The 15825-nt window shown below is 40.2% G+C and overlaps 2 protein-coding genes across 2 annotated transcripts in view; both read left to right on the forward strand.

The window, feature by feature from the left end:
• The window catches only part of myt1la (myelin transcription factor 1-like, a), a 47335-nt gene extending 47128 nt beyond the window's left edge, over nucleotides 1-207 (forward strand). Inside the window, exon 24 of the mRNA XM_070849278.1 lies at nucleotides 67-207. Within this exon, the coding sequence (XP_070705379.1) occupies nucleotides 67-207 (141 nt within the window). The remainder of the gene's footprint in view (nucleotides 1-66) is intronic.
• Nucleotides 208-4300: 4093 nt separating this feature from the next.
• Nucleotides 4301-10838, forward strand: e2f6 (E2F transcription factor 6). Its single transcript, XM_070849481.1, has 9 exons — nucleotides 4301-4524; nucleotides 5356-5685; nucleotides 6230-6270; nucleotides 6475-6524; nucleotides 7168-7354; nucleotides 8131-8286; nucleotides 8784-8898; nucleotides 9114-9261; nucleotides 9975-10838. The coding sequence occupies exons 1-9, from the start codon at nucleotides 4402-4404 to the stop codon at nucleotides 10010-10012; spliced, it is 1188 nt and encodes a 395-aa protein (XP_070705582.1). The 5' UTR covers nucleotides 4301-4401; the 3' UTR covers nucleotides 10013-10838.
• Nucleotides 10839-15825: the final 4987 nt, after the last annotated feature.

The raw sequence follows: 15825 nt of genomic DNA on the forward strand, positions 1-15825 counted from the left end.
CGCACGCGCACTTCTTCTTAATCCCTCTGATGGTTTGTTTCTTCATGGGTTTCTTTCCCCTCACAGGAGCCAATGAACGAACAGAACTTTGACACTTATGTGAGTACACTGACAGACATGTACACTCACCAGGACCAGTATCAGAGCCCGGAGAACAAGGCGCTGCTGGAGAACATCAAACAGGCGGTTCAGGGTATCCAGGTCTAGCCCTGACTGAGGCCGAAATAACAAATGCAAAGCAAAAACAACAAAAAAAAAAAGTCAAAAAGAGGGGAACTGGTTGTTTTTTGCTGCTGTAATCTACCATAGTTCTTTTATTCCTTCTGCTGTTATGCTCTCAACTCCATGGGTATCTCTTTTTTTATTATTTTGATTGTTGTTGCCTTGCTTTGAAAAACAATTACCAACGTTTTAAATGAACATTCACGTTTTGTACATTTTCATATGATCTAATATAATGTGATGTACTGTTTATAGCTGCTAATGTATGCACATTCTAGTGTATATGTATGTATTTATTTATGGTAAGCTTGAATCATTTTATTTTATTTATTTTTTTTCATTTTAATGCAATTTACATACATCAGAAAAATTGGGCGTCACGGGTTTAACGGGAAGCGGAGCAGCGAAAGGGTGGTGGTGGTGGTGGTGGTGGTGGGGGGGGGTGGACGTGAAGAGCAATCATTTTTCGAAAAGGCTTTTCTCACGAGCTGTAAAACTGGAGGCTGTTTAATGGATGTAGATTAATTCATTTTTGTAACGTTTGAAAGTGGACACCTAATATTACTGTAAATCTTAAAGCTAAAACTTACGAGAAGAAACCAGTGCTGTAAGCAAGAAGATTTCAAACATCATGACACGGAAACTTACTGGTGCAAATCCCATCATACCCTTCGGAGTTGTTTAGTTTCTAACTTGTCTTGTTCTGTCGCTTTTGTTTGTTGGTGCGAAGAACGAAGAACGGAAGAGACCAATGGCTACAGAAAATGTAGGAGACAATCTGCCATTCTGAATTTCTTTTAATCATCAACCTTGACTAGCTAATAGGACAACGTGTCAGCAATATTGGTATGATAATATTAAATTGTTTGTTTAGATATGGGATGCAATCTATATGAAAAAAATGTTTGGGTATATGCAATTTCTTATGAATAAAACTAGCAAAGAGCTGATAGATCTTTTTACTAACTATAAATGTATTGCGTTTTGTACAAACCTTTTACTACAATCATGTTTTAGGAATCTGGCGCGGGTGAATGGACTTTGGTTCCGTCATGTTCGACTTTGCACAGGGACACCTTTGTTTCCATGTTTTGATGTTTTTATTGTCGATTAAGAGGCTCTTGGCAGGCGAAAGGATTTGTAGATATGATTTTTCTTTCTAAAGGCTGACGGCTCCACTGGACTTACAGGGTCAAACGTCCCCATCTGTCATTGTATATTGCACTCGTCCTGTAGAAAACTTTCCAGTCATGCATCTTATTGTCTGAGCCACAACGGGACATGATGCCAGACGACATGATGACCAAGCAGCACTTTTTTTATTATCTTTGATTGTTATTGAAAAGATGAATGAAAACTAGAGCCAGCAGTCGTAACGAGATGTCTGTGCACTGAATTTACCGACTGAGTATTTGATCTGAATCGGCCTTACAATGACATTCAGCCTGAAAATCACAGTACTGATGGAGTATGTTTTCTGAACACCGTCGATCATGCATGCACTTTATTGGAGTATGTCAAAGTATTATCACGTGGTAAATGAAGCAAAAACTGTACAGCGAGTTTGTGGAAACTGTGACTTCAACAAGACTTTGTGCTGGTGATTCCTGTTTGAAAGAAACCTGGAACAAATTTCACTGAGTTGATTTGTTATTTAAAGGAAAACTCCCCCTCTGGTCCCCTTACGTTGTGAACCACTTTTACTGACCTTCACCTGTTCAGGGTTTGTTTTAAGATTCGAGAAATGCTCATTTTTTACCATCTAAAACATATTGTTGCTGATTTTAAATCATGAAAGTGTTGTTGCATTGGTTTAATTTATACACAACACGTCCTCATAAAGAAACGACAGAGATGAGCGTCTTTAGCGCCCTCTACAGGACAAGCTCCATGATGACAGGTGTGTTTAACAAAACACCCAGAGTAATAATCTTCTGAATCATCATTAACAACTCAATAATTCATAAAATCAAAACATCTTCACCATACCAGGTACATCCATCGTCTCATACAACCAAATACATCAACAACGCCATGAGAACATTTGCATAGATGAAGATCCAAATCGGATCGAAACATTGGCAGTAATAAAAAAAACATTAAAAAACTACTCTGCTTCAAAAGTTATAAAACTATTCCCACAAAAGATGTTTATCTAAAAAGAGAAAAAAAAACTCTTCACACTCCATCCAGGCTTTTACAGCACAGAGGATGGCCTTAATAAACTGGATAAATTCTGGTGGACGAATGATATTTTGTATAAATATAAAGCTGATTTGTGATTGTTGTTGATATTTGTGAAGGTTGTGGAGTCCCGTGCGGAGGGTTCAGATCCTGCTCCAGAGATTTTCAATGCATTTCAATGAAGAAATCTCAATAAATATTTGCTAAGAAGGTGCGAAAAAATGCCACCTTGGGTTTGAAATACACGTCATGAGTCACCGTGAGCGGCACTAAGCTCTGTAACAAGCAGATCCAGTTAATATGTGTGATAATATTCTAATGTAAAGACATTTAAGGGGAAAATTAAGAGTCAACAATCTAAAACTTGAACCAAATAACTATTTGATTGGAGACTCAGAGGGGCTGATTCCATTTCTCTGCTCTCACACCAGGAAAAACAAACGACAACAGACTGCTGAAGGGGGAGTTTTCCTTTACAGATGTTTCTTCTTTGGGCTTTTACTGCAAAGCCTCATTCCCTGATTTCACATCTTTGTCCAAAGCTTTGTGTGTGCAGCTTCCTGCCAGTAAACTACTGCATTAGATAGACTGACTGCTTGTATTTTTTATTTAGTCAGTTATTCTTACTGATAACAAAAGGAAACGGGAGTTAAAGCACAATTCTGCCACATAAAGACAGTCAATAGACTAGATATTGTAATATCAGATGTAAAAGCTAAACTGTAACTATTTACATAGAGAATCTCAACACTAACATGTGACATGCTAGAATGCAAAAGAAATCCATATGAATATTTGTGAAATCATCAGTTTATGAAAATGTTAGTTTCTTTTCAGCAGTGCATTGATAAGGGGTTTTTATACAACATTCATTTTCTCTCCTTTTACCCCTTTTTCTCTGTTTTCTTACCACATGGCATGGGTTTCGTTGGTATTTTTGCTGTATGTTTAAGGTCACGAGTTGCTACGTGATATTTTAATTTGACTTGTGAAGTTTGTACAATTTTTATCATGCTGGTGTTGGCATCTCTTGCTCTGAATAAATCTTGTGTTGCAACACTGCTTACGACCTCCTGTTTTGAATTCAAAGCTGGCGAAATTAACGATAAACAGTAAGTTGGGGGACTTTTAAGAAAGTCAACTTGTGTGTCTTAAAACCTGCTGCCAATAATAATCAACCAGAGTAAAAAGGGTCGGTTGATATAAAGCAAAAATAAGGTGAAATAATTGATTTTTTTAGTGCAGACTTTTGGTGCTTTACAGAAAGTTTTGAGGAATAAAATCATGAGAAATGTGGACTAATGATGGAAGAACAGCACTTTATTTATGTAAATTAGACCTTTTAACACTAAATACCACATTGTAAGATATACCTGTTCTGCATTCAAGTCAAATATAAAGTAAAATAAGTAAAGTATTGAAATTTAGAATTACTACCAGGAGATTTTTTTGGTTATTTTAGCATATCAAAAAGAAAATTATGTGATCCATTTTACATCCATTATTATTAATATTTTATATATTATTATTATATAATATTCTTTTTTCTTCTGATATTCTGTATTTTGATCTTGTTGCTTATGATTTAATTGTTATTTTTGAGTCTTTGTTTCATGTTATCCAGTTATTCTCATATAAAAAAAATCATAAAATAAGAGCCTGTTTTTAGATGTATTTTGTGGCTTTGTACAGTAAACAGGTAGATCAGGATAAATGTGTGAAAACAGGTAAATGTGTGCAACATTTACTATGAAAACAGAATAATAATACGTCATGCTGGCAGCAGAGGGCGCTCTGACGTATTTCCCCTCCATTGTTGTACTTCCGGGTTAACAACACACCTCTTCCGGTCTGAGAAACAGCCGTGAAACGCGACATAAACAAACCGGACAGGTGTAACGTTACCGTGGCGGTTGTTTCTGGGTTCTAACAGTTCTAAACGGATGTGCCGTTAGCCCGGCTCGGCTCGGTTTGGGTGGAGGAGAGACGGTTAGCATGGTGAAGTGTGTCGTTTCTGGTTGTCCGAACCGCGTGGTGACTGTTAACGTTAGCCGGACGCTTTTCCACCGACCACCGAAGAGATTCTTCAACTTCCCCAAGGACCCAGCTCGGGTCAAGGTACGGAAGTGTAAATATAACTAAAACTAAGTTATAGTTATCTAGCTAGTTAGCCTTAGTCTATATATCCCTGTCTCTACCGGCTAGCTTAATGCTAACATTCTGTATTAGCCAAGCCCACCTGTGCAAAGGTCCCTTCACATTATTGCCATTTTTGGCCAAGTAGCTAAACAACACTTACATTACTAATAACCGATTTTAAAAGTTTATCATCATTCTCTGATATCCAAGTAGCCTGTTGCTTCATTTCATTTCTTCTCCAAATAATCTACAGAGACATGACAGTCAACAATTAACACACAGCTGCATTTAGATTTGATTTAGATTTGATTTTTAAAAAGTGCTGTAATTGAATGGTAGTTTGGATACCAGAAATAATGAGGAAATAACCTCATCTTTGGGTTTATTCCAGGCAGCACTGACATTAAGGTTCATAGCTGACATCTATCAGTCCTGTTTGCCTTGTCTGAAAGTGTCAGTGGTGCAAGTAGTACATCACATCTTTGGCTTAAGTAAAACTAGCAATGCCTCAATGGAAAATACTGTGAGTAAGTAAAAGTCCTGCATTCAAAGACTTATGAAAAAGAAGTTAGCTAGTATTAAATTAAAAATACTAATTCTGCAAAATGTCCCCATTCAAAGTGGTAGATTTATTCTATATTAATTCTTTTTTCCTGATTGCTTGCTGTCACAGCAGCATCTGAATGTTGTATGAACTGTATATGCTGAATTTGTGTTGCTGTTCTGAATCAGAAATCAAAATGAACATCTATAAATCTCCGGTGTGACAGAAGACAGCAGGATAACAGTAACACTGATCACTTTGTTCAGGTATGGCTGGCAGCACTGAGGGAGACGGGCAAGCAGGACTCGACGGATCAGCATTTAATCTGTGAGGACCACTTCCTGCCGGAGGACATCACCATAGATGGGGTCAACAGTGACGCCATTCCCATCATGCCTCCCTACCTGGACGGGCCCATGGGCATGATTAGCCCCTGGGGAGCCGAGTCGTCAGAGGAAGAGGATCAGTGGGCCACCGGAGACTGCGACGGTGGCGATGGGGACGATAATGACGACACTTACGAAGGTGGAGATGATGGTCCGGCTAATCCGGAGCCTCCTGCACCAGAACCTCCTGCAGTGGATCCACCACAGCAGGTCTGGAGACTTTTTCTTATTAATAAATACATTTGTATTGATTCTCCTTTTCTCCAACACAGAGAAATGTGTCCAACAATATCTGCAACCCAAAGAAATATCACTAAAATATGAGAGAGAGCAACAGTGTGATTATACTCTGTATAATCATTTATTACTACGCGTGGGGCCTGTCACATGTCATGGTGGCCATCAGTCAGTGTGTACAGGTGGTGAAGCTGTAATAACAATAATAAGTATGTCTGAGAACGCCTGTTTTAGGTTTAAAGTAGGTCTGTTGTGATGGGAATGCTCTGATTCTGCATGAACACTTCATTTTTAAATCCCCTTTGAAGCAGATGTACCAGAAGTGACGCCTCTAATGTGGCAATTTGATTTTAACCAACATGGGGTGAAAACTCTGAAAATAAGAGCTAAGAAAAGTAAAGCACAGACATAAATGAGTGTAGAAGGTTTTAAAGTGTCCTGTAACCAATGATTAGATCTCTTTTTATTAAATTTTTAGATTTTTTTATTCAGCAAATACATCTTTGCTCTCTTCTAGGATCCTGAAACCAAGACTGCTCCGAGCGCCAAATCGACTGGGTAAAGAAAAACCTCTTCTTTTTGCTTCTTCCATACTGTGGTTTGTCTTTTTCTTTCCTTTTTGTTTTATGTATTTTCCTGCTGAGATGCTCGTCCTGGAGCAGATGTTGTGGAGGGAAACTGAAGTGCCGCCTGCACACGTTGGCATAAAGCGTTTTTTACATGAGCTTGACAGAATGAGACAAATTTAATGTTTCTTTCCAGCGTCAGCCCGAGTCAGAAGAAGGAGAGGAGGAAGGTCCACAGTAGATCAGGTCTGTGCTTCTATCATTTAACAGAATTATTTTTCAGGAGTTTCACTGTAAAAATATGTGGATATGAACCACAGTTTTCAGACTGTTTGTGTTAAATGAGTTGCTATTTGACGAAGAAACACCGTCAGAAATACAACAGAGGAGCGACTTGTGTGACGGTTTACAGAGCAGCCAAACAAACGCATGTTTTAATGAAGAAGCCAGTCAAGAATTGGCCTTTTTCACTCGGTGCAAGTAGTTTTTGAAGCAGCTGCAGGACACAGTAACATTATAATATGCATCCTGTCTCATGGAGCCGCCCATCGAACAGCTCACTGTGGCAGTGCTGTACTGTCGGGCAAAATTAGTAACTTCACGGGGATCTGATGTGACTGTAGGAGAGTTAGAAATAAAGAATGGGCCTGATATTAATGAGATAGAATACAAACAATAAGACTAGATTACACACATGCTTTGTTTTCATGCTCATAATCCAGCAACAATGAAAGCCACTATATAGAGAAGTAATTTTACAAGTTAAATAACCTTTTAAAAATGGAAATCTGAAGGATTAAGGCCTTTTTAAAGAGCAAATCTCCACTTATTAGACAATATGTTTTGAATTGTAAGCCACGTCTAATGTCGGGTGTCCTGTTTTATCCAGACATGTCCTTAGGGGTGCTGACGCAGCGTTTCCTCGAGCTCTTGATGGCATCTCCGGGCGGCTCGATGGACCTCAGGGAAGTGACCGCGAGCCTGCAGACCCGCAGGCGGCGAGTCTACGACATCACCAACATCCTGGAAGGCGTCAACCTCATCGAGAGGGAGTCGGCCAACAAATTCAAGTGGATGTGAGTGAACGGATGCATCTTTATACTCTGGTGTTTTAATAAATGTGTCTGTGTGTCTACAGCAGCCTCCTCATGTTAAAACCAGCTCCAAGTGGAATATTTTACTTTTGAAGCCGACTGGTTTTGGATTTCTTTAAACAGATGGATATTTGAGAGTAAAACAAACTGACATGAATTTACTGCTTGTTATTCTTTTTTGACATGAACATGCCAAAATATTTATTTCTGTAATTTCTTGGTAACTATTGTCGATAATCAGAAAGTTAATGGCCAACGACTAAAAACATTTATTAGCAAGAAACACTGAAAACATCCTCTGATTTTCTTCACTTTTTGAGGATTATCACATGAACTCAAACATGATATTCAGTTTCTTTGGATAAGCAATCAATTGCAAAAAGAATAAACAGATGAGTTGGTTTTAGTTGCAGCATCAGTATCACAGTATCTGTGATGATTTCTACCTGCCAAGTTATACAGTTCTATCTTTCCTGGATGATCATATTACCAGCTATGAGTCTGATTTCCTGCGTGTTTTCCTACTAAGTGAGTAGTAAATGGAATAAAGAATGAAAACAAAGATATGGCATCTTGAATCGGACACGACAGCCACACGTCTTCCATCAGTGGATGGAGTAAACTCCGTTGTTGTGGACATTAGGGTGAAAGCTCTGGGGGAAAAAAAGCTTGTAAGAGGACTTTGAGGTCAGATTATTCCCTATAAATAATTCCCAGAGTGAAGAATGACTTTGACTGTCTGCCTGTTGTCTGTCCAGAGGAGGTTGTCCGATCTCCAATATCCTGTGGAAGACCCATCAGAAGTTCCAGAGAGAGTTGGAGAACCTGAAGCTGGTGGAGGACACGCTGGACACGCTCATCAAAAGCTGTGCCCAGCAGCTCTTCGACATGACCGACGACGTGGAAAACGCCGCATATCCTTTCACACCAGACCAGCCGAGGCCCTCTCGTCTTTCAGAGTGGAGTTCCTTCCTTTCCTCCATATTTCCTGATCTCTTCACTGCGAATTAACAACCCAAAAGAACCTGTGAGGCGTTAGTTCTGCTTTGTGTTTTACAAATCAGGACTTGTTGGATATAGGAGGGAAGGTGTTTCCCTCAGGAGCTGGTGCAGACCAAAACGGAGCTTAAAGACAGTAAATACTGGACACAACTGACACAACACACAACTTGAAGTAAGCGTTAATGTTGTGCCACAGCAGACAACTGGTCACCAACAAGTTTTCTATGTAAGATTTCTAAGATGATACTTGGTAAATGTTGTGTTTACAGTTTAAAAATCCATTCTTAGTCCCCAGTGCATTCTTCTCTATTGTCAAACAATATTAGATCCTGTATTTTAGGGTCATTATGTCACACTATTAATAGAACAAACAAAAAAAGAGGCAGATTTTCTTTAACCTTTCCTGCACCTTGGCCTATTTGACCCACGAGGACATCTGTGGGCTCGCAGCCTTCCAGGAGCAGACGCTGATCGTCGTCAAGGCTCCGGAGGAAACCAAACTGGAGGTTCCTGCACCCACGGAGGTAAACAACCAAAGACAGGATAGTTTTCAAGATGATCTGGTCTCTTCTGCCCTTTATCTTTATCTTTATCTGAGCAAAGAAACTGTGAACTGTGATAGAAATGATATTACAGATCTCATTTTATAGAGATGTTTTTTCCTGCAGCTTCTACATTCAGGATGTAGGTGGAATAAAAGAAGTATCAAGGTTGTGTGTGTGTGTGTGTGTGTGTGCAGGACAGCATCAAGGTCCATCTGAAGGGGGGGAAGGGTCCCATCATGGTGCTGACGTGTGATATTGGGACGGGAGACGTGGCCGGACAGAAGAGCAGCTGCTTCTTAACGCTGGAGGAAAGCCGGATAAAGACGGCCGAGCTGCACACAGGTGGCTACGACACAGAGGGGAACTTTTAGATAGACGGAAGCTTTAACACTCTTTATTTTGAATCTCAAACAAGATATAACGTGTTAGTTTGTCAGCTTTTCAGGGGCAGGAATGCAGATATTTTAAGACGTTGGACAGAGCCGGGCTAGCTGTGGCCCCTCTGCTTCCTGTCTTTATGCTAAGCTAAGCTAGCCGTCATCCCCTCCTGCCTCTGCTTACTGGACATCTCGTGTAAGTTTAAACATGCAGCAACCTACGTCAGGTCACATGGGGGAAAGTTTTTATAAGAATTAAGACTTAAAAAATCACATTTTGGACAAAGTACCTATGTTTTTTTCTTTGGATCTGAATACACATGATACACTGATGTGAAGCTACAGAATGATGTCAACCTCAGAATAATCCACCTGCACTTTAAACTTGGTCAGGAAAGAACTGGGAGCAAGAAATGAACTGAGTGGGTCGTTTCACTCTTAGACTAGTGTCACGCTCACATGTCATAGTACATCATTATACAGTTTATTGTGCATGACTGCATGTTTCCTCCTTGTGTGAGAGACATTTACCGAAGCTTTACCGAATCCTGCTGTCGTCCACTAAGTGATCTCTGGTTTTCTGTCTGCATGAGTCCATGTGAGCGCAGCAGAAGAGTCGACAGCCAAGCTGGCAAGTGTTTAACTCTTTTTATTGTGGCTGTACCGTTGTTGTTGCAGAGTCCAGCAGTCCACAGAGCGCCGTGCAGAGCGCGTAGCGACCAGCTGTGCTCTACGGGTCCGACACAAACCTGGAAGAACTACAGAAGCCTGAATGGATCTTCTCCTCCGTCAGGTGTTGCACAAAGTGTCTGAGCAAATACACTTTTCAGAGATTTCAACTGACTGAGCTCATGTGTGAGACGGTGTGAAGAATAAATCAACTGCACCAAAATCATCGACTCCAAACTCATCAGGGATCCAAACACTATTTACAGATCAGTTTTCACCGTTTCATTGGTCCCATCCAGAAGAGTCTGCTGAGCTCTCCGGGGAGGAAATCATGTGAGCGATGAAGAGGAGGACGGCGACGGTGTGAGCGGGACGTTTGCAGCTTTATTTTTTGGAGGAGAGGAGAGGAGAGGAGAGGAGAGGAGAGGAGAGGAGAGGAGAGGAGAGGAGAGAGGAGAGGAGAGGAGAGGAGAGGAGAGGAGAGGAGAGGAGAGAGGAGAGGACACGGCTGCAGAGAGCTGCAGAGTTTCTGGAGGCTTTGTGCTCTAAACCACGATCATGTCGTCACTGTACGTTGTCTGGATGATGTTTTACTACTTTTGTTTATATTTAGTTTGGTTTGACTTTCAGATGTAAAGAAGATTTCATTTGTTTGAACTTTCTAATGGGAAACACCTCAAAGAGAGAGGGAAGCTGTAATCAATAAAACAATGGCTCTCTAAAACACAGAGATTAAATTATTTCCTGTCACCAGTATTAAGGTTCCCTGTTTGAACCCCTGAAGCAGGACGGACTCTTCAGTAAGACACTGAGGACATAATCGTTTCCTTCCTTCCTTCCAAGTTCAGACTTGGTTTGACTCTTCTCTTCAAATCCAGGATTCCCTTTGACTTTCAAGTTTTAAAATGTATTTTCTCTACTCATAAAGAAAGAAACCATCTTTCAGGGTTGTTAAGAGTTTAATTATCTTTGCTGCATTTAATCAGATTTAATTGGCAGTGACCAAACAACTGATCATCAGATTATGATTCAAATGTTGCACTAAAGTATTTGACATATCATGAAGTAAAACATAAGTAGCATAAGATGGAAACACTCCAGATAAAAGTAAAGTAAAACATGTGTACAGTCACACTATTGAACACCTTAACTGTGCTTTGTATTTGGAAATTAAATGTTTGTTTCTCCATTCTGTTAATTTGTAACTGTCAGGCATCAATTTTACCACCTTAGAAGTCACTAAAAAAAGATTGTTCTTTATGGAATTAAACATTTAATATTTAAGCTTGTAGTTTACCTTTTGGTAGCGTAACAGAGCAGTTAGATTATCTCTAAAAACCAAAAGGCACTGCACTTATAACTGCTTGTTCTGGGTGGGAAACAGTGAAAGACACTGGCTGAGGACAATAAATCACATTTAATGGAAACATTAGAAGAGGACTGATGAATAGAGTCCTAGTATTATGGTTTATGGAAACACTTTGACTGGTGATGACTGAATTCACTGGACTTCCCACAGTGGTTAGTGATCACTGATCATTTGTAATGTAGGTTTAAAGTGTGCAGCTCTTTTACAGCAGCGCCTCCCAGTGGACAAACCGCTTCACTGCATCGTGAGAAACAGTACAGTAAGAGGGAACGATTCCACTTCAACCCAAAATAAAAATCTAAAATGATGCGTCTACACAGTCAAACCTTAAGGGAATTAAATCTTCTTTCTTCTTCGATTCAGTCGAGGATCGAGGAGGTCTCCGTCTTCCTGTCTGTCTCTCACAGACACATGAGGAAGAGGCAGCATCATCCCAGGGGCCTTGTGAATATGGAGCTGAGGGTAATGGAGGAAATGATACTTGATTGTCCCTCATTTTGGAGCATTATGGCTGCCAAACTCTGTGTGTGTGCTCACATACGGTTTCCCACGAGTGTCGCCACAACATCCCAAACCTCAAGCCGAACCCTGCAGCCAAGCTGTGGTTGGTCCTCCCGGAGTCTCCCCTCCATCTATGAAAGCTGCCAGAAGGACCCACAGAGCACTTTGAGCCGTCTTATGTCTCAGGTTTTTGTAGATGATGCTCTCACCGAAACCAAGTTTAGTTTAATATTTCAGCCTCAGTTTGATGAATGGACTAAACAGATTTTAGGGTAACAGAAGCTTATTTAGAGCCATGTGCTGCAGCTGTGTGTTCTTAGAGCTAAACACTAACATCAAGCAGTACTAAACTAAAAAAGGTCAGAATCTAGTTAGATGGTTCACATTTGGTCCTTTTTTTGTGTCTGTGCTTCAGAGGCTTGAGGCTCTGCGCTTATATCCCACTGAAAAAGGGATCGAAATCAGTGTAGTAGAACAAGGAAATATTTGTATTCTTCTCCATCAAAACCTGGTACTGACATTACCCACAATGCAACTCAGTCACCATCATGGATTCGGGTGTGCTACGCTACGTAGCGAGATGAGGCCTGCCGAGCTCGAGTCTGTTTAACTCCATACAGAAACATTTTTCACGTTTTCGAGCACAAAGTTTTCAGCCCCAAAGCAGACTGACTCGAGTGACATCACTGAAGGCATCACTGAGTTCACACAGCGCCCCCTGGGAGACACTAAAGGCTTTACACCACCAGTGTGTACATTTAGCACATGTTGGTTAATGGAGAACTCCAGTTTTACACGTCAGGGTCAGTCTAATGCTCAGTAATGTCTCTGCAGGAGCTTCGTCAAGATAATATCATCCGCTAATCATCTCAGCCTGGACACAGAGGCCACAAAACTAAAGCCTATATGATGCAAACTGGGGAGATTCAGCATGTTTGCAGTTTAGTGGCATTAAAAAACAGAACTAAAGTGCTTCTGTCAGATAATAAAAGGACCCACAGTACAGAATCCTTCTCCTGTTTGAACACTGAGCGACTCCGTCCTGCCAAAGCGTTTCCAGTAAGCCTCCACTCACCACACAAAGCGCTTTATGAAGACGTTAAAATAACACTACCAAGCTCCGCCGAAACTCTTTTTATTTGCTGTTGTGTATTTTTTAAGTCATAATGGCACCGAAACCAGAAAAACACCCTTCTGAATTGCTGCTCCAAGCAGTTTTACAGTGTTTTCACTGGGCTTTTATTGGGTTTGGTGACTCTGGGAGTTCCTGCAGTGATGCTTTGAAGGTCAAAAACATGCTAGAAAAACGCGTTGGCGACACACTTGGCATCAACATCTCTGGCGTCAGTTTGAGGGAAAGTAACTGATCTGCTTGTAACATGGAGACGAGTGGCTTCCCATTGGTTTGGCACAGTCTGGCCATCTTTTATAGGAGTTTATAGGAGTGCTGAGAATCCTCCAGGGAAAAATGTGGGAGAACCAAGATTTTAACTGCAACCATTTCAAGAATTTTAGACGGTTGCTTTAGTTTGAGATGCTTTTTCCTTCTGTTCCTCTGTTTCTTTGATGCCATATGATGAATGGAGACTGAATGTAAAAAGCTGAACACCTTCATTTTTCTTATTTCAGTGTGTTTGTGCATTAAGCCTGTGAAACGATGCCGTCCCCTAATGCCGTGTTGTAATAAGAAAAATATTAGTTATGTAAGAAAAGAGAACATTTTCTTTAAATATAAGCAGATCAGGTGCACTGTACCTTTAACTGGAGCTGCTTTGGTTCCAGCAGAACAACATTTATTGGCCAAATCACCAACATACAGAACAAACATATGGGAGAGAAGGTTTCCATCTAACGTGGCTTCAGCTGAGCAGTGGTTTTAAAAACAAAGACATAAAGAAATAAATGGACTACAGTTTTTATTTAACTTGCCCTGCACATTACATTTTTATATTACACTTTGTATTTATCTACCTGCTACACACAACATTTTCATTTTGCTTATTTATTGTTTGTATTCATGGTGGTGGTCACTTTTTCTATCAGTAAAGTATTTCTTTCTTTCTTTCTTTCTATCGATCTAGAAATAATCTTCTTGTTTTCCTAATTATTCTTCTACATTTAAACTGATTTGTGTCAATGGAAATTTCATGTTTTAAGCTGCCCAGCTGATAGAAGAACAGGTTTATTCACAATATGGCTTTAGCTGCCTGCCACACACACACACACACACACACACACTCACAGTGTGTGTGTGTGTGTGTGTGTGTGTGTGTGTGTGTGTGTGTGCGGTTGGGTGTGGGCCATGACGCGTGCTGATGGTTAACATGTTGCATCGCAGCGTGACTTTGTGAAACAGCAGTGGGATGCTCGGAGCTGATGACGACAATCAGGACTATGAATAACACACACACAGAAAGGAGTCCACCTAGTGCGTCACAGCGATTATAAAATGCCACCACTCTCCCCCACATTCATGCCTCTCCTCTCCCTCTCTCTCCCTCTCTCTCCCTCTCTCTCCTTACTGCAGTCAGCGCTGCAGAGTCGTCATCTGCTCGTGTTGTTTGATGAAAATTGGAAGACTTTCTCCTCTTTTTCTTCTTCTTCCCATGATTTGTAGGTAATTACTCCTAAATCTAAGTAATCTTCCCAAAAAAAACTCCCTCTGCTGCCATCATCAAGTCATACATGAGAGAAGACATTCTCTGCGTGTTTATTTGGCCCCAGCTGATGTTACTGCTCATGTTCTCCTCTAACTGGAGTCATTAAGTACAGATGATTTCCTGCATGAGTCAGAGAACAGAAATGAGTGCAGCTCGTGGCCTTGTGCCGGCTTGGACCACCTACTCATTAGGTGGAGGTGCAGTCGTCGCCGCTGTCCGTCGGCAGGATTACACAGAAAACTACAGGTTTGATTCTCATGAGGAAGAACCCATTTAATTCGGATCGAACTCACAACAAGCAGTCAAATGAACCCTGGAGTCTGCAGCCAGGAGAACGATGTGATTGAGATCAAGATCTCTTTCACAAGGGTGACCTGGCCAAGAGGTCAGCAGCACACGTCATAAGAACAGTTACACAGAAATGACAGTACAGCTTAACCCTTTAACGTCCTCACCAAGAAAAAAGCAATGAAAACATGTATTCTTTATATATTTTATTTCCTTGTGGCACTAATTACAAAAATCAATGTTTTTTTAAGAACAGACCCCACATTTTTTGAAATATTGGCCCCTACCAAACGGTTGAGATGTTGTAAGTAAAACATGTTTTCAATAAGATATAGTGAGTCAAAATGTGCTCTACCATATGGTTAAAGGGTTAAAACATTTTAAAGGTGCAAAAATGTTTTCAATAAGAAACACAACAGCAAAACAATATTTCAAGATTTAAAACACAAGCAGTGTTCAATGGACTCAGGCTGTCTGTCCCTCAGGATAGAGCAGAAGGCTCCTAGTAGGATAACTTTAGAGTTTCACATCAGTCTGTAGAGTATTCCACACGACGGGGAATCTGAAATCAGTCCTTATCCGAGGAACAGATAAAACAAGTGTACTGCGTTAACACAAGGCATAGCAACTGATCGTTTTCTGCTATAAAGTCTGCACGTCATAGAGGACTGGACTCCAGAGAGGGAAAGTCCCATGAGACCTTGTTTCAGAAAGTCTGTATGGTCAACAGCAAATGATTTGATCCAGGTTGAATTGTGTAAACATAGTTTTGTTAGTTATAGAAGGACAACACACCCAAACATCGTCACATAATATATTATATTATATTATATTATATTATATTATATTATATTATATTATATTATATTATATTATATTTGTGTGTAGAACGTAGCTAAGTTAGCTAGCCAGGTAGCTTCTCACAAAACTAAAATGGCACTTTATCATTATTATTAATTATCATGTGTGCTATTCATTCTGCAATTCAAACAGGATAAAGAAAAAAATTATCTTGCTGCATATTGTTTTTCCAAAATTTGGT

This window comes from Pempheris klunzingeri, chromosome 18 (genome assembly GCF_042242105.1).
Source record: "Pempheris klunzingeri isolate RE-2024b chromosome 18, fPemKlu1.hap1, whole genome shotgun sequence".
NCBI lineage: Eukaryota > Metazoa > Chordata > Actinopteri > Acropomatiformes > Pempheridae > Pempheris > Pempheris klunzingeri.